Here is a 20249-nt window from a genome sequence, read left to right on the forward strand (position 1 = left end):
AAAATCAGCAGTCTGACCAGAGTACACGGGCTGGCAGCTTAATGTGCTTTTTGGAGCATTTATCTCTTGTCAGTGTCTCGTTGATCTCCTTAAACTTTCAGGTATTTGATCATAGGTGAGATATGTGTTATTTATAGACACAGTCCCTGTGCTTTCTGCTCTCCAAACAATACAAAAACTTACAATGTCAGGTGGCAGGGAATGTTAACATGAGCGGTTTGGGTTTGAAGTGAACTTTGAAGACTTGCTTTTAGGTACTACATGTGTGAAAACTGATTGACTATAGACTTTCTTAGACTTATAGTATATGAAAGTAGTATGAAATGGGATGGTGCTTTGGATTGGTTTGTTGGAATTAGTACCTAAATTTAGGTTCAGGAAGAAAACACCCTCTCTACCTTTGAGATCATACTTAAAACCTTTATTTTTGATAAAGGCTGCAGTTGGGACTGGTTTGGGTGACTGTTCGCCATCCCTTCAATTTAGTTTTAGTCTGCTAGGGGAAGCCTCATGGTGTTCTGAGCATTTCCCTCCACTTCTTCCTCTTGTCTTTTTTTCAATGTATAAATATATGACATTATTGTCAATGACTCATGTTTCCTTTTTTTCTTTCTCAGCAGGTATCCTTGGATTGAGGCTTTTTACATACTCTGCAGGAACAGAGAACTTTGTTTTGTTCTCGAGATGGCATCATTTGATTCTCACAGCTCTGGTTTGGGAGTTTTAGCAGCATGTTCACGACACATCATCTGAGCAGAACTTCTTTCTTGTTTGGTGTCCATGAGTATAATTGGTAAGATTTTAAGTTTGCATGATTAATGGGAGAAAGACTAAAGTAGAAAGTTGTTCTTTCCACTTCTCCACTGGTGTGAAAGATTTAACAAGGTTGAATGGATAGCTTTAAGGAACAGCTGTATAGTTGCTGTGTATGAAGTGATGGAGTACAAAAAGGAATAAACACATGGTACATAAAGACATGGACACCACTCTGCACAAAACCCTGTCTTGCTGCAGACAAAGTGTCTTGTGAAGTATGAAACCGCCAGCCCAAAACTAATTTTGTTCTTGTTTTTGACACCACAAGAACAACAACAAAGTTCTCTTCTTGCAGAGTGCTGTTGACACCTCTGTCCTATCCCTTCTACCTCAACCAGTCAAGGCAGGCCTTTCTGAGCCTGGTTCTGTTGGAGGTTTTCCTGACCATTAAAAGGGAGTATTTTCTCTCCACCTTCGTCCGCTGCGTGCATGCTCAGGATGAGAGACTGAATCAACGAGAAGTTTTGAAACCCAAAGGTATCCTTAGCAAGGCAATTACTTTTTTATGAACTGGCTTATATGAACTCAATCCATCCATCCATCCATTCATCCATCCATTCATCCATCCATATATCCATCTATCCATCCATCCATCCATCCATTCATTCATTCATCCATCCATCCATCCATTCATCCATCCATCCATTCATCCATCCATTCATCCATCCATCCATCCATCCATCCATCTATCCATCCATCCATCCATCTATCCATCCATCCATCCATCCATCCATCCATCCATCCACCCATCCATCCATCCATCCATCCATCCATCCATCTATCCATCCATCCATCCATCCATCCATCCATTCATCCATCTATCCATCCATCCATCCATCCATCCATTCGTCCATCCATCCGTCCATCCATCCATCCATCCATACATGCATCCATCCATTTTTTATACTTGTGAGGGGACACCCTGGACAAGTCGCTAATCCACTGGGAGGTTTTATATGAACAGAGCTGTTATAAATTAAACTAATGGGAATCATGTAATGATTTTCTTTTAATTAAACTGTACTGGACTACAATAAATTATATTGAATTGGACTGTGTCTGTAAAAGTGTATTGCTGGGTTACATCTAGACACAAAAACTGAACCAGAATTTAAAGAAATATCAGGGTTTTGTTGTCAAGTTACCCATTCATACACCCTGACCTCCTTCACTAGAGATTTCATGGCTCCATAACTATGTCACACCACTTAAAGCTTCTACCATCGAAACTACTACTGCCACTAGATGGTGTTGTGACAGACAAGCAGATCAGGAAATATAAAACACTGCTTGTGAAAATAAATGATGACCTCAAAAGAAGGTTAAAGAAATAAACTGAATAAAAAATGAAAAAAAAAAAAAAAAAACTGAATGTCTCACCGGTGTGGGACAGCAGGTTGGGGGACAGCAGGCCGGGGAGTCCCGGGTGCAGCAGCCTGGGGCTTTCCTGGATCCCTGCACCGGAGCAACGCTTGGGAGGACGGCCCGGACGAGAGCTGGAGGGGAAGAGGCACAGAAAATGAGATGAATCACCCCAACGCAAAATCTGATTTTCAGAGCTGAACAGAGAAACGAGGGCATGATATCAGGCGATATCGTGCCCTCATACACCATCATCCACAACTGTTACAGCAAGAAAATGGTGACAAAACTGACATCAAAGCAGATAACTTCAATTATCAAATTAATATGTATTATCTATTGTTACTCATTTATGACTTAATCCCTTTTGATTAATCAAATTTAGCTTTATTTTGAATATATATTTGTACTTATAGTCAGTTCAGTTATTAATCATTTTAAATTTAGATACTAAGTTATTATGCCCTCTAAAATTTCAAAGTTAGTTAATTCAACTGAAACCAAATCTAAAAATAATCCTTTAATATGGAAAAGTAACTAAAAGTAAGCACTTTCAACATCTAAACTTGTGTTTTATCACATTTTAGCACCACATAAAACAACATATTAGACTGTCAACTTGTTACTTTTGATTTCTTACTATATACTAAATCACATTCACAGTTTAAGAAATATTTCCTCTTCCTTTTTAACACTTTGGCCTTGTTTCACAGTTTCTTATCCTCTTGGGTTCAGAAATGAAAAACTTGTTGTTGGTCGAGTGTCACTTCAGCAGTCAGACACTAACAGCTGGATGCTCCAGCAGGCATGGCAGGTCACTGAGACATAACGAAATCACAAACTGAGAATAAACAGCCACTTTAGAGTAGTTTTCATTGGCTGATAGACTAAAGGGGTGAGGCTACACCTGATTGCCTCCCCCCAAAAAACACTTTAGGTGACATCTAATCGGGTGTTGTTGGTCAATTTCTCTAAGGAGTCCTTCGACAAGCATACTTTTCTCATCTTTAAGTACTACAATCGACAGAAATCACACCCTAACACATCTCAGTTTTACTACAGAGAACTCAATTAGTATTCTGAATCCAGCTCTTTTACAATAAGTCTGAAACAGTGGCTGCAGTTAACAAGAATGGGAGCGTTTTAACAACCTGGGAGGGAGGAGATGGGGATCATACAGTTACATTTGCAAATGCTTGGTATTTTATTATGCCTGCTACCCTATTATTTATACCCTATGTGCATCTAATTTGGACAAATCAGCAATCAAATTAATCAAAGATTTAGTTTTTTTCCGTATTTATCCTTAATGTCAGGTATAGTAACACTTTATTCTGCAGATTTTAATAAATAAAAATAATAAAGAACATGCATAGAATTAACTGGACAAATAATTAGGTAATTATATTTATATGAGATGTAGTTAAACTGCTAAACAATAAATAAAATATGAAAATTCCAAATAATCTTAATATTTTCTATGCTTTTAAGACATCACAGTTTTTCCCAAAAGATTTGAGAATATTCTCAAATATTATTTAAAATCCTCATTGAGGGAATCAGGCAGATGAAGAAACATTAGTTTCTACTGAGGGTAAATATGTCAACACCTGTATTAAAAAGCATCTTTCTCATACACAAACAGATTGCATGTTCTACATGTACAAGTGAAGCTGAATAAACACTCAACACAATCAAGCTCCTCTCCCCTCCTATTTCTGGCTTACACACACACATAACCTACTCTATTATGCATGTGCACGTAGGCATAAATAACCACACTCAAACACAAGAATACAGTAACTGCACACATGCAATTTAACATAAAGGAAGGTACACACACCAACACACACACTCAGGAGGTGCGCATGCAGGCCAACTCTCTGCAGGGTGGCTAAGTAACAGATGGCCGTCCAAAGTCATTTACACCTAGAGAGAAAAAAAATAAAACCTGTATATGACAAACGCCACAGTGTCACTGCATGAGAGCAGAAATGAATAGAGGAAACTCAAAATGTATACGCAGCAGGCTAAATAAGGACATTAAACTGAAAAATAGAAAATAATCACCCAATATTTAAGTTTAGCAAAACTGAACGCAATATTAATGTTTAAAAATAGGCCAACAAAGAAAAAGATCATGGTAAATCAGTAAATGTGTCTGCAAGCTATTTGATATTAAATCCCTGTTTCAGTCGACTAAGTCATAGGTAACCTATTCAGATCAGATGTCCTACAAAACTGAAAAATGATATAGTGAATAGTAGATATAGTGAATCAGTCTGATCTACATTTTTATACAAAGATTTACTACATACAAAGCACAACAACCACAAAATCGAATCTGTTTTCTCATTTTCAAGTTACCATTTTAGAAGTTTTATCATATTATTCTTATAATTTATTAACAAAAAATTATTTAGACTGTTTTAACAGGTTAAAGCTAGCCTAAACTGAAGAAAACTTAAAGACTTTACTTATTTGTTATCTCTAACAGTAAATTATTTAAAATATTTGACCCAAATCATAATATAATAGTCATAATAAAACCATATTCTTAGCATGTTTTAAAAAGGTTTTAAAATGCTTCATACTGCAGATATTTAAAAAACAGTAAAACAACTTTAGACATCAACAACAAAATAAAACAAACAAATTTTAGGACAGAAATGTTTAACCTGGGTAAATATTGTATAGAAAACCAATGTCACGGATCTGGAACTAGTAACTGCTTGACACCCTACCAAAAACAAACTCGGATAGCTAGCATGTGAGAGCCACCTGTATGGACCTAAACTCTCAGAGGCTAACCTTACCAGGCAAAAAAAAAATAACAACTATTACAAAATGAATCATTTTAATTCCTGATGGGGTTGGATTTTCTTTGCTCAGAACAAAATACTCAATCAATTAAGGATCAAATACAATAACAGAGGGAAACCAAAGTTAAGCTAGTATCCGCTAGCAGCCCAGCTACAAAAAACTTGTGGCAGTTAGCATCTGCTAACCATCTGGAAAGACTCAAATATTTAGGTAAAAATGTATTTCCAGGTCGCAACTCTTTGTTTAAAAATAATAAGATAAGACCTTTGAAAATATGCTAACTGTGAAAACGTTCAAACTTCAACAAGGCGTCTATGAAGTCTTGTTAAATCAGATTATTAAAGAAAAATGGCTAACAACATAAGCTGATAGAGCATTTAATTCCTCAAAAAATAGATTAGGTTAGCTGTTTTTCAGACTGTCAAAACAAGATTGTGATTAACCATAATGACCATAAACGTTAATGGATCTTTGTTGGATAGCTAGCTAACATTTTTCTCCACCACATTTTCATGTCAATCTTTTAATTAACAAAATAAACAAAATTTTTAAAGCATACAGAACATTTTAAGCTTCAAGGTGATTTCCTTGAAATACAGTTTAAAGTGAGCTACATAAAATTAAAACTCAGCTAACGCTAACTGCTAACATGGAGTTTGAGAATGGGATCTTGTCATGTGTAGCAACAGTTACTAAGGAGGGTGGGGCTTACAGTAAAGTCAGTTACTACAGTAACAGAACAGAACAGAGAGGATGTCAGCTTTTCAGGAACATGTTGGGTAAATAGGTCCATTCCCGCTGGGAGTGGTGGAGTGTGGGGGAGTGGGTGGTGTTAAAAGATGTGAAGAACGAAAACGACTGCAAATGTTTTTGGGTGTGATCTGAACGTGAGAAAAAAGAAATACACATACACACAATAAAAGAGAGAAAAAGCAAAGGAGCATGAAGAAATGAAAACATGAACCTTCACTTTTCCTCTGAACTCTACTTCAACTCTTCCCCCCTCCATCACACTGAAACACACAAACTCATCTTTGTAATACAAATACTGTTTTGTATGGAATAACACACATACACACAAACACACAGGTGTTAGCATTCAACCCTTAAAGCCTTTCCATCAACAATCTCCTGCTACCTTTCAACTGCTTCTTACACACAATAGATACATGTTACATTACCAGGTGTGTGTGTGTGTGTTCATCTGCATCCATCCATGTGTAAGCAACATTAAGGTGTGTATCCACATGAATCCATGCTTTGTGTCTATGTGTGTGCAAAGGACACATGATATTGCCTCCTCATTAGCCTTACAGTTCTTTGTTCAGAGTAATGACTGCAGTGTGTGTGTGTGTGTGTGTGTGTGTGTGTGTGTGTGTGTGTGTCCCGTAGGGTTGCCATATGTTGGGCATTAATCCTCGTCAATGGTCCACTCTCCTTACAGCACCGAGCACAGGAACAAAGAACAGGTCACACACACACACAATGCACATAGAAGTGTTCCCCTAAAAACAGGAGGCTAACACACTGAACATACTACACACATGTACCCACAGTTTTGTATGGCATGTAGAAGTCTGGCTACACATACACACTTCACAGGCAGTCCATTACCTACATTCATTTGTTAACCCTTAACCTTGACCTCATTCAAACTTTTAAACAGGAACAAATCCATGTATCCTCCACTCGTTCACATTTCCTCACAGAAACACTCATACAAAGTCAGTACAGCACAGGTAAGCCAGCGACCTTTGACCCCTGGCCTGTGCACATGCCCACATTCACACACTGAGGTGAAAGAGTTGCAGACATTTTTTTAACCACATTTCCTGTCTTACATTTCCTTTAGTTCTTGGCAGCAGCCAATCAGATTTCAGCTAGTCTGTGGCATTATTTGTATAGAAAGGAAAGACAACGTGTGATCAGTGGGGGTAAGAACAGGGTTTTGGCTTATTTTGGTACTTTTAAACACAATGTGGTTGAATCAGACTATTATAGTTTAATGTTTATAGGGTTGTTCAGGTGTGTGTTAACACAACCCACAGGGCTGCTGAGACAATTTGTGGTGAAAACAAGAATAAAGCCTTCAATTACTCTGCATGTTCGACAAGAGAACACTTGGCAGATCCAGCTTAATCACTTACTAAGACCAGAGGAAATTAACTACAGACTCAACACAGTACAGCTGGACACATGAATATGCATTTCCACTTTAATATGTGGCATATTTAATTAAATAAATATTAGTAAAAAAGTAAAAAAAAAAAAACGCTATACGGCCTCACAGCAAGAAGGTTGCTGTGGCTCAGCTCAGGGGAGGTTCAAACAGTAGCCTTTCTGTGTGGAGTTTGCATGTTCTCCCGGTGTATGCGTGGGTTCTCTCCGGGTACTCCGGCTTCCTCCCACCGTCCAAAGACACGCATGTTAGGTTAATTAGTCACTCTAAATTCTCCCTATGAGTAAGTGATTTTTTTTTGTCTTTCTGTGTCCCTGTGATGGACTGGCGACCTGTCCAGGGTGTCCCTGCCTCTCACCTGCTAATTGCTGGGGTAGACTTCATCTTCCCTGCACTTCTGTACCACATAATTGGATTAAGTGGTACAGAAATGAGTTTTTTCTCATAAGCCTTACTGGCAAAAATATTAATAACCAAAGAACTCAATAACCTGCCTCCTACATTGTGATAAACCATCCAGCAGTCTCTGATACTAAACCTCTTTCCTTACCTTAGGGAGGCCAAGCACAGAACCTGGGGTGACCAAGCTTTTTCAGTTGCTGACCCTATACCCCCCCCCCAAAAAAAAAAGTTATCCATGATTTTTAGAGCTGCTAATAACATGCCCAACATAAAAATGGGCTTTTTTTTGTGTCAGTGGACATCTTAAGTCATGTTTTATGTATTCTTCGATCATTTGCAATTTTTACTTTTTGTTTTCCCTGCTTTTAAAACATCTGTGTCTTTAAAAGCGCTTTATAAATAAAATGTATTACTATCACTATTACAGAGCACTACATTACATGTCAAGAACCTCAAATTCACCGGTATTGGTTTAAATTGTGACTGATACCCAGTTCTCATAACACTTCAACATTAGAAGCATCAGTTTGCTTTATGGAGGTGAGAAAAAAACAGCAAACAAAGGTAAATATGTCATTGTTTTATGTTAGCCTGCTTTATTTTACCCAAGAGGACGGGAACAGGGGCACGGCTAGCTGCTGTAAAAAGACAGCGGGACAAAGTCATGAAAACTCCCTCATGGATGTGTTATAAAAACACATCAAAGTCCGCCCACATGCATTGGTCCAATTAAACGGAGCTCATTCGGAATTTAAATTGTTCGAAATGTGCAAGATTAAACGTTGATACCTGCAGAAATCAAAGGTTGGCATGAATAACAAACTGCTGACTACCTGTTATCTTTGAACAAATATAAAAAACCATTGATACACATCGAGTCTTATAGACAGAATTAGAAAATGGGACTTCTTACTTTAACGCGGGCCTTAAGCATATTCGGTGCTGCTATGCACATGTCTGAGGATTAAACATGGCATTAACTAAACCATAAGGGACGTAACTAAAAGTAAAATGGTAGCTAATCTAAGCTAATCCTTTAGCAATGAATCCTTCTTAGCGTTGTTGTTCTGTTACCAAAAATGACTTATTCATTTCTCAGGTGTAGTTATGATGGACTGAATTAAATAGAGAGAGAGAAAAAAGAAAGCAACACATGCTTTGATAAATCACGGATCTAAAACAAATGACAGAAAAGATTTCTTCAGAAACCCTGCCTGAAATTTGAAGAGGATGTAAAAACACAGAAGACAGTCTGCTGTTGTTTGTTTACAGTATTTATATGTCATCATTAGGGAGGGAAAAATGTGGGAATGTTAATTAAAATGAGACGCTGACAGTTTGAAACGTTTGCTGCTGATGTTTTAATGTGTTTTTATGACCTTTTTAATTGGCCGAAATATTCATAACATGCCACGAATGGAAAACACAGAGTTGACATTTCACAAACACACACACACACACACACACACCATCTGATGAGCCACCTTGAAGTAAGTCTTCCCACTTTGACACATGTCCTCTTGCCCATCTTTCCAAATGGCCGTCTCTATGGTGACGGAGCCTTGATCAATACTCCGTCATTGGCTCTGATGGCCGGTCAGGGTCAGTCACGTGCACGCGGGCGTACACACATGCACAAACAGGCATGGCGGTGAATAAGCACGGACTCACTAACGCGTTTGACAGATTGATTTAACTCAGAACGTGCAGAGGTCACACACACCAAACACACACACAAACACACAGCGTAGTTTATCAAAGGCTGATGCGGTCAATACGTTGGGTAGAGAGAGGGGTCAACCCTCTTTAGCTAAAATCTTTCATCTTCCACTCCTTTCTTTCATCTCTCCATCAGCGTGCTGATCTGTTTACCCCTTGTTTTCTTTCTTCCTTTGTCATTTCTCCTCCTCTACTTCAGTTGTTGGTTTTCTGTTTCACCATCTTGAGATTACCTTTCGTCTTTGTGCTGGTTTGGTTTCTCACCATGACTTCTTTTTCTTCCTTCTTTTTCTTTTTCTTTTTTTCCCCTAATGAGTAAAATGTGACTTTGCTGGTTTAAAAGTAAATGATCAATTTAAGTTTTCACTTTCAGATGAACTTTTATTTTATCTACATCTCTGTCTGATCTGATAACTGTAAGGCAAATGTTGTTTTTTAGAAATATAGACATATATTTTTAAGGGTTTTTCTAAAAATAATGTTTGATTTTCTTATTTTTAATAGTGTGCTTTGCTGTCTTTGAAGCTAGAAAATTATTCTAGCTCCTGTAATTATTGACTAATAACTAGATTTCTAAAAATTAGTAGTTAATTATATGTATTTCCATCTTATTGCATTTTTCATATCCCCCGAGGTGATAATTAGCACTATGTTTTTGTTATATGTTGTATTTAAACATTGCTCCAACTCATTTATTTTCTAAAAGTACAAGTGTGCTGTGTTTTTGTTATCCTACTATGTATATTAAATAGTCTGTGTAACCACATTTGCTTTACTCTGCAGTTTAGTGGTAATTTTTTCTTCCAGCGATTAAGCAGTTACTTACATTTATGTGCACAACTTTGAAAATGGTGACTGGGATTCAGATCCTCAGTCAAAATGGAAATTTAGAGAAAACACAGTGGCTTTGATTAGTTGTTAAACAAGTCAAAATGCTGCGTGTCACGTTGCAAGTCACTGCTGTAACAACGTCTGTGATTTGTTAAAGAGAAAACATTAAAAACATTAATCCTGCTGTTCTGGCATGAAAGCAGTTAATGTGTTCAGGTAATATTTTGCAGTTTCTTAGGTGGACATCATTGCTACCTGAGAAAAGCACATTATGGTAGATTTTTCTCTACAAACTTCTAGAAGTTTTACTTTTAGTTTTTCCTTTGTCACACGAAATTGTATTGTCACAAAACCTGTTGGATCTGTTTGACTCAGACTGTGCTTTCAGACAGGGATCATCCTGTTTATCAGTTCACAACAATGATCACAAGAAGTTTCGCAGCTTGACTATGTTCATTATTCTGTGGCACTATGGATGTAATTGTATTGGAGGTACAGTATAAACACAGCTTTAAATTTGGGCTGGAATGAGCAAAGCAGAGATTAATTAGATTTGATTCAGACGATCAGGCATTTAAAGACAAGCAAAAGACGTGTTAACTGTATCAAACAGGATTTTGGGCAAAAGACAGACAACTACAACTATACAGTAAAACTTTAAGTTATCAACATACCATGAAAACATTCAGTTTCCTGTAAGACTGAATACTAAACTCTCCACTTTTAAAGATGCTGGCCACATTTACCAATCACAGATTCACATTTAATCAATGTAAGCCAAGTTTTGATTGCTTTGGTGTGCATCTTACTCAGAAACAATTTTTCCAAGATAAACTAAATCTGCCCTGAAGCTCAAATCCAATACAGCTGGAGCTAAAATTCAAATATAGTTTTAAATGGGGATCCAAAACATGAAAACAAGAATTGCTACAATATTTGTAATGTGAAACACAAAAGTTGGCCAGGGGACACTATGACCTGAGGAGCACCCATTCAAAGAAAATATTCCAAAAGCTGAGGAGCCTTTGGAAATATTTAGATGAGTAGCAGCTGCAGCTAACATTAGCAGAAGAAACTAAAATCCTCTATGAACTAATAAACTTTATGTGAGACACCAAAAGCTTAGTTGATGTCTTTATATGGTTTACTAGATAAATAAGCTGTTGATGGTAGTAACTTTTTTCACAACTTGATAAACATTAAGTTAGCTTTTTATTAGCGCTAGTCTAAAACATTTTCATGCTCATAACTCTGACATGCTGGATATATAACATGTTCTAAACACATAAATTTACGAATTTTTGGCCTCCTGAAAATCATTAAACTACTACTAGGAGGGTGTAACCCCACACATTAGCTTGTTTAATCTGAAACAGAGCAAGCTCATAAAGTAGTACCGCTGGGTATTCTGATATCATTCACTTTGTTTACATAATGTATAAACAAAGCGCTCTGCAACAGCTATTGTTTTAATAATTTTTCCTTGTTGAATAATAATTGTTTCATTCATTTATTGTTTTGGTGTCAAGAATCATGCTTCAAGAATTAGTGGTCTGAACATAAGTTAACCAATTCTAAAATAACATAATTACTCAAACAGCAATTAGTCCTCTTCAAATATACTTAAAGCTATGCATTTATTGGCCATGACATAAAATTAAATATAATCAAAATCCAGGATATTTTATTTTTATGCACTTTAGTTGTTGAGTTTTTATGCAGACAAATTAATTTGTGTTGTGCTGTTTCATGTTTAAGCTCTTGACCATTTCAAGAGATGTTTAAAAATGCTTCGTTGTACTCAATGCATCATTTTAATATTTCTCCATCCATCCATCCATCCATCCATCCATCCATCCATCCATCCAACCAACCAGCCGTCCGTCCGTCCGTTTGTCCATCCATACATCCAGCCAGCCATCCATCCATTCATCCAACTATCCAGCCAGCCAGTCAGCCAACCAACCAGCCATCCATCCATCCATCTATCCAGCCAGCCAGTCAGCCAACCAACCAGCCATCCATCCATCCATCTATCCAGCCAGCCAGTCAGCCAACCAACTAGCCATCCATCCATCCATCCATCCAACCAACCAGCCGTCTGTCCGTCCGTTTGTCCATCCATACATCCAGCCAGCCATCCATCCAGCCAACCAACCATCCATCCATCCATCCATCCATCCATCCATCCATCCATCCATCCAACTAGCCATCCGTCCATCCATACATCCAGCCAGCCATCCATCCATCCAGCCAGCCAGTCAGCCAACCAACCAACCAGCCATCCATCCATCCATACATCCATACATCCAGCCAGCCAGTCAGCCAACCAACCAGCCATCCATCCATCCATCCATCCATCCATCCATCCATCTATCCAGCCAGCCAGCCAGTCAGCCAACCAACCATCCATCAATCCATCCATCCATCCATCGTTTTTGTCTTCCTCTCACTACCTGTCTCAATCCCTGTCCTCCCCAACCTTGAATTCGATTCATGTTACTCCATCTGCCTATTGATTACCTAATTTTTCTTTATCAGAATTGCTGTTTCGTGGGCTTTTATACATTTCCTTCTTTCCATTTATCCCTCCTTCCTTTTACTCTCACACACCTCTCTGTTTTCTGTCTCCCCACATCTCTCAAACATCATAAATTGTGTCACCGCCTTACATCCTCCCTCCATGTGTGTCTTTACTCTTTGTTTGTCGCAGAAGGACAATCTATTCTTTTTAAAGAGACACCAGAGAAATGGGATATATGTCCATCCACACACACACTCACACGGAGAGGCATCATAATCATGGACGCTCACGGACTCACAAGAAAGAGAGAGGAGAGAGAGAGATGGATGTTTACTTTCCTCTGGGCTTCCGCCTCTTTGATTGGACAGATGAATGACTTCATTGTGTGTGTGTTTCCTTCTCTCTCTTTTTCTGTCTTTCGTTTCAACATTTAGAGGGAGAGGGAGAGGTGGGAAATAAAGAAGGACAGAGAGACAGAGGTAGGGTGAGGTAAGCAATAATAAGTATTGATTGATAAGGGAAGTAGAGCGAGAATAATAAAGGAGAAAAAAAATCCCCTTAAAACACAGAATGGAGGGAAACAGGGAAAGAGTATTGATTAACTAGTGACACCTTTCTCCTTCTTTTTCTTTCTATTTATCTATTACTACTTACTTACAATTCATCTTCCCACTTCCTGTCTTCCATTCTGCACTTATTTTTTCACATCTGCTTAAATTGCAACTCAATATATTCTTACTTTCATGTACTTGTTTTCCATCTATCTCTTCACTGCAAATCTCTGCTTTTTTCTTTACATCTATTTGCCTGCCATCCATCTATCCATCCACTTATCTTTTAGTAGCACATTCATCCATCTATCATGCATCCATCTTATATCTGTTTTCACATCTGTTCATATTTTTATCTAGCTATCTATCCATCTTTGATTGGTTTACGCTCATTTTTTTCCCATTTATTATTAATTTATCTATCATTTAAGCCAAATGTCCATCATCTGTGCATCAGTCTATATATGTATATATCCAATTTCCCCTGATACCTCCTATCTGAACATATTTCTGTACATTAAGTATCGTACAAGTACAGTTAGGATATTTTTAGACCTTTTCCGGTTTTACACATAATGTTTCAGTTTCATCGTAATCACACGCTGCAAGCCATCATCCGCAAGAAAAAAAATTAAAAATGGGCATTTGGGGTGTTTGTTCATTTATTAAAGATAAAGAACTGAAATATCCCATCACTTGAAGCATTAAAACCTTGTATTGAAATCCCTGCTGCTAAACAGTGACATGTTCTGCATCTTTCCTCATGAAACATCTGTAACTTAACTGAAGCACACCCGTGCCTAACTAAATTTGTTTGACTTCATTAAGGAGGCACAGACCTGCTTAAAATACTATATTATTTGTTTCTGTTCTCTTTGTCAATATGAAAACCAAGCTGTAAATTCTGTGTGGATTTTTTTAGACAGAATTTGTCAAAGAAAAGATATTTAGAAGAATGGAAAGATTCTGCAGCAGTGCCAAAAAGCACTTTAGCCTCCATTTAAAAAATATAAGAAGTTTGGTACCTACAACAGACTTTCTAAATTTCATTACTAAATTGAGCAATCCACAACAAAGGGCCCTAGTCAGACAGGTAACCGAGAAGCCAATGGCCTTTTTTGTGGAGGTGGGAAAACCTTAGCAAGGGACAAATGTCAGTTCAAGACTCCATCAATCAGGTTTTTTAAGGTAGAGTGCTTAGACAGAAATCATTCTTCACTAAAAAAAAAAAAAAAAAGAAACAGAACATCCTGCTGGATGGCACCTGAATGAGATTAAAAGTTCTGGGATGATGAAATGAAAAGCTATTTGACCACAACTCCCAACAGCATGTGAGGAGTAAACAGGAACTGTGTACCACATCTCTGATACCTGTGCTGTTGGCAAACATGGTTAGATAAGTCATCTAGAGTCTGGATCTGAACCATGTAGAGCATCTCAGGGAAAGGCACGAAAATATCTGGAGCTTCCAAATTAAATTGGTTGAGCTTTAAGTGTTCTACCAAAAACAACAGACTTCCAAAGCAAATTAAAGGCCATTCCCAAAGGTGCAATAACCCTCTAGGCAGGATTCCCAGAATGCAGCATGTTCAAGTTCCACAATAGGTGGGCCTGACGTTCAGAATCGTTGCAACAACCAGTAATGAGACGCCATTACTCAAGCAATTTAACTGGCTGGCACCTGTCCTGCTGCTTGAAAAGTAAAGCTATTCTAAACTTTTAATGCAAGCTATGCTAGCAAAACAAAACAAAACAAAAAAAAAACAGCCAGCAGTTCAACATGTCAGTGAATGAGAAGTGACATGTCTGAAATGTGCACATGTGAATCAGGCTGTTTAGTTGTAAAAGTTGCAAAGGCTCCATCCTTCCACCCTTTTCCTAAACCCTCTTCAACCTGCACGGGGTTGCGATGGAGCTAGGATTAAACCCAGGTATCACTGGATGAGTAGCAGAGAAAGAGTTAATATTTGCATAAACTGGATACTTTTCAGTGTTATTTTTTTAATAAACTGACAAAGCAGTCCAGCAATCTGTTTGCTTTACATGTCCATTTTATAATGGGACGTAAAACATAGAAACGTACATGCACCGTACATCATCATCTTACCATTTACACATCTCTACACTCATGCCATCATCTATCCATACATCCTCTTTCTTCCTCCATCTTTCCATCCATCTGCCCCCCTGTTCCTTTCTCCCTCTCTCTGAAGAGGAACAGGTGTGCAACGGGACAAGAGACAAAAACACTCCTGCATTTTTAACCAGCGCCCATTAAATATTAAACACCGCGTACAGACACACACACACACACACACAGCGCGACACACAACTGCTGACGAGACAAGTTATACAGGTCGATGGGCTAACGTGTGTCTGCATGTCTGCGTGAGCGTGTGCGAGTGTGTGATGGCTTTAAGCGTCATTACCTTACTTCCTCGGCATGTGGGCAAACACACACACACACATACACACACACACACACAAACAGAGGCAAGGATAATACATACAGGCATACACAGTGCTCTCACATGTTAACATTTAAGAGGTAAAACTATAACAGACTCCATGTTCTTTCCCCTTCTCCCTGTCGTCCTCCTCCTCCTCTTCCCCCAGCTCTTTGAAGTGCTCCATAACAAACTATAACAACAGGAAGTTTTCAATGCGCCACATTGAGAAGGAATGTCACATATGGTATGAGCGAGGGAGGGAGGGAGGAACAGAGGGAATTAGGGAGGATTAAAGAGGAGATAAAGGGATTGTTATATTGATAGAGATGGAGTCAAATGTTCTCCTTCTCAAGTTAAAATTTAGATTTTTAGTGGTTCAAAAAGGTCTTTGTTTTTGTCTTAATAAAAAACAAACATTAAAAAGAAATAATCATCATGTGTGATTTAGAAAAGAATGTCCTTCCTGGTTTAGTCCACTTAACTTTAATATATTAGCTTCACGGAAAGTTAGGAAAAAAAGAAAATAAACGACTTAATAATGTGGTAAGTGTTTTAAGACATGAAACAAAAAATTGTGCAACAGTTTAAAATGCCATCATAAATCTGGGAATCAATCTTCCCAGCAAACACTCAAGCATACACCAGGTTAAAGACGCAACATAACATACGAAGACCTGTTTTTCTGGCCATAAAACTACTTTATTATTTTTAAAAGAGTTCATGACTTTTGATTAAAATGCTCAGCCATCCCTGCATGATAATAATAATGTTTAATTGTTTCACTGTGCATTGAAAATTTACTGATTTTTCCATTACATACTGTGGTCCAGTTTTTTATTTGGTTTTCCACTGTTTTCCATCCAATGACAGAACTAAACAGTGATTTATAAATTGTATCTAGTGACTGGATAAATAATCATCACAGTAGTAGATCTGACAAATACACACAGCAGTATACATGTTAATACATGATAATCTTTAGAGACTAAATCATGTGTTTTTTTTTATGTTCAGTAAGTAAAATGAGAAAGCTAGCTTTCAGGTTAGTTCGCCTTCTTATGGTGGAGAAACAGCTTCCTGTTTCTGAGGCAAAGCTTAATTCCTCACTGTGGCGACAAACTTTTACCAAGACTCTAGTGTTTGTTGCGTTACCCTCCGTTCTTTTCAGAAGCAGCAGGTGGCCACACTAAGGTTTTTTACAATATCCCACCTTTATCGAGGCGTTACTTCCTGTGGTGGAAAACAAAATGCCTGCCACCAGTACAGAACTGTTCCATGCCATTCCTAGTCATGTAAAACCACTATAAAGGTGTTCCCTTTTTTTATTACGAAGCCAAGGAGTCCTGAATTTCATTGGAATAAAACATAAAAAGGGTTTCAAAGGGCTATAGTGCCTTTTCCTTAAGAGTCTAAAATTAGACCTTGTAAACGAATAATACGGGACTGTAACTTTTTTAGGTAATCTCCGTTATACACCTCACAATTTATGCTCAAAACCTATTAGGTCATAGAACTTCAGCCCAAAGACAGGCCTGCATTTGGACCACAGGATAGTTGTAGCCAATGTGACACCAGTTTGTCATAAACATTACCATTTTGGCTGTTTGTTTGTAGAAACAGAGAATTATGGGATATGTTTAGGGTTAGAGATCGAGACCACAAACTCATTAAAGGCTCGTTTACTGAATAAGTACGTCAGTTTAAACATCACTGTCCTCATACGTCCATGTGTCCTTTACATAGGTATAGTTGGTGGGTAATATATCCACCAGAGGGCAGTGCAAAGTTTAGAGTTCACCTTGTTTTGACATCAGTTTTAGTGTATAGTGAACATGGTGACAGTGGAGAAACTCACACTAACCGGCATTCTAATGAAAGAGACATAAAACAGGTGGTCTTTGCAGTCATTAAATACATCATCTTCTTCCTCTTCCTTTTGCAGCCTGCATGTCTGCTGTACTGCTCAGCACGCTCCCATGATTTCCGGCAGTAGTTCTCTGTTTGACCCATCCCGGTGCAGCCCCGAAAACAGATCAAATTACGCATGTAAGTTATGCACAAGACAGACAAAATGCTCTGCATTCGTCTTTAGCCTAGAGCAGTGGTTCCCAACCTGGGGTCCGTGACCCACCCCCAAGAGCACAGGCGGTCCCTGAGGCTTTGAACATTTAGCCACTATTGTCCATAAATTGTCCTTTATTTGAATGAATAAAAGTAAGGCTGTATGTTGTCAATTAACTAACTTTGGCTTTATCAAAGGACAGGACTCAACAAGAATACGTTATATATGGTGAGAATCTCACTTTTAAAAGCCTAAAACCATAAATGGTTTCGGCACAGGGTGGAGCAGGGGGTCCACGGCATTTAAGTATAAGAATGAAGGGGGTCCCCGAGCAAAAAGGGTTAGGAATCACTGGCCTAGAGCATAAATGGGCCTTAAGAAGGAATAGATTGTGTGAGAAGTTGTCATTTTCTCACACTTGTCTAAATATGCAGTTCTTTTTGTAAGCATGCAAGTCGCCCCCTATTGGTTCTTGTGGAAAACACAGGTATAAAGAACTTTAAATTGGCTTCACTTGTCAGACTTGGAATCTGAGTCCATTACCTTCAATTAACCCTGGAGCTTCTTGTTTTTCCTTGTGTTAATAGCTATGCTGTTTTCAGTATTTAGCTTCAGACACTAGAGAATGGAGAGGAGAAGAAAAAGAAGAAAGATTTGCTCAAACCTTTATCAGATAAATGTCTTTGCTGTTTTTCCACCATCCCTTCATCTCTACTCAACTGTGGTTAATTTTCTCCACCTCTGACTCGTCATTCTCACCCTCATTCAGCCCTCCCCCCTCTTCCCCCTCTTCTTCTTCTTCTTTCACCTGTCCTCTCCTCCCTCCTCCTCTCTATCAATCTCTTTCTCCTCTCTCCAACTCCCTCCGTCCATCTCTATCCCTCTCTGCAGTTAAGTCAGTGTAATGTAAATGATGTGCCATCGATCGCCTCTGACAGTGCAAGGACGCTCACCTCTCCTCCTCCTCTTCATCGTCTTGTCATCTCTCTCTCTCTTTCACACCCCTCTTTCACTCCATCTCTTCTGTTGCTCTTTCCTCCACCTCACATCTTTTATCTCTCTCTCACCATCTTCCCATGTCTGTCTACCTCGTTCGCCCGCTGCCTCCCACGCCTGTCATCTTTCATCTGTCCCTCTCCCTTCATTTTCCTCCCTTCTCTCTCTTTCACCGGCCATCATTTATATCTCTCTCTCCCTCCATTGTTCTTTCAGAGCATCTGCTCTCTCTACCTGCCTCTGCCATCTTTTATCTCAGCCTCTCTTCATTTCTCCTCCTGTCTTTCTTTCGTTCTGTCTCTCTTTGCTGTCTCTGCAGTCCATCTTAGGCCTCACTTAAAGGAACACAGACCACCACTACAGGTTCTGTCTAATTATGGCTGCTGTGGATCTTTAATCTCTTCTCTTATAATATATATTCATATCTTGATAATCATCAAGAGATCATCACATTAAAATTCACGATCAGGTTTCTGCCGCTTAATAATATGTCAGCAAATTCATAAAGGCTCTATGTTTTTATGTGTTGCTTTAGTTTGAGTCTCTTTCTCAGCTCTGATGTTTATTCAACACTAGTTTAGGGATTAGTATCAGATCTGGGATCAGTTTAGACAACAAGCTGGTAGAGGGAAGGTTGTGGTTTCAGTTAAAGGTATAGGAAGCGATCACTGAGTCTTTCATGCAACCTTTCAAACAATCTTCCTCCAAGCAGAGAAATGCTACATGTGATGTAGATCTTAAGTGGGAAGTTGGGACTTGAAATAATGTCATTTTTTGTGCTTGAGCTCTAAAAGCTTTTAAGTTCACGGAATAAGATGCCAGTTATGACTCGTGAGTTACTAAGAAGGAAATCTGAATGTTTGTGATATTTTCTTTTATTTTAAGCTATCAGTAAATCAAAGAAATTAAATATGATATACCAATTATTTTATATTCTAAGCATCAGTAGATAGTTTTAGTCCTCACTGTCAATAAAGGAGTTTTCATTTTGTATTGAATTAAATCTAAATGAAAACATACGTGAATCAGAAGCTTGACCTAATTGTTTTGTCCAAGTAACGTCTCTGATTATGTAAATGCTTTGCGTCTAGTGAAATATAGGGCAGCAACAGTCCGTATTGTGGTTGTGATTAATGTGAATAAAACAGAATAGAATCCTCATAGTCCTTTCTTTTTTTTCCACAACTTCTTTTGGGAAGTGAAACCTTGAAAAATTGTCAACAGCATGTATGTTTGTTATAATACCGACAAAGTTCTCATTTTCTGAAAATAACTATCAGAGACGAACATAAATTTAATTGTTATTGGGAATATTTTTAACATCCCTACAGAAAAATAAATTTTTATTTTTTTGTTTGTCCATGTTCATCATCTCATTAATTAAAGATGCAAATGTGTTCGATATTAATAAAATTAATCAGGTCAAATAATGTAATTTACTTCTTGTTTTCTACCACATGTTGGACCACTCTTCTTCTTCTCCTGCTTCTTTAGCGTCCTTTAACCCTCCTCCTCTTTTATTCCTTCTTGTCCT

General features: G+C 38.1%; 1 protein-coding gene across 1 annotated transcript in view; it reads right to left on the minus strand.

Annotated features, from left to right (window-relative positions):
• dachb (dachshund b) overlaps positions 1 to 20249 on the minus strand; it is a 114014-nt gene that overhangs the window by 48967 nt on the left and 44798 nt on the right. The window contains exon 2 of the mRNA XM_041986458.1: positions 2197 to 2312. Coding sequence (XP_041842392.1) covers positions 2197 to 2312 — 116 coding nt within the window. The remainder of the gene's footprint in view (positions 1 to 2196; positions 2313 to 20249) is intronic.

The sequence above is a fragment of the Melanotaenia boesemani genome, chromosome 5 (assembly GCF_017639745.1).
Source record: "Melanotaenia boesemani isolate fMelBoe1 chromosome 5, fMelBoe1.pri, whole genome shotgun sequence".
Classification (NCBI taxonomy): Eukaryota; Metazoa; Chordata; class Actinopteri; order Atheriniformes; family Melanotaeniidae; genus Melanotaenia; species Melanotaenia boesemani.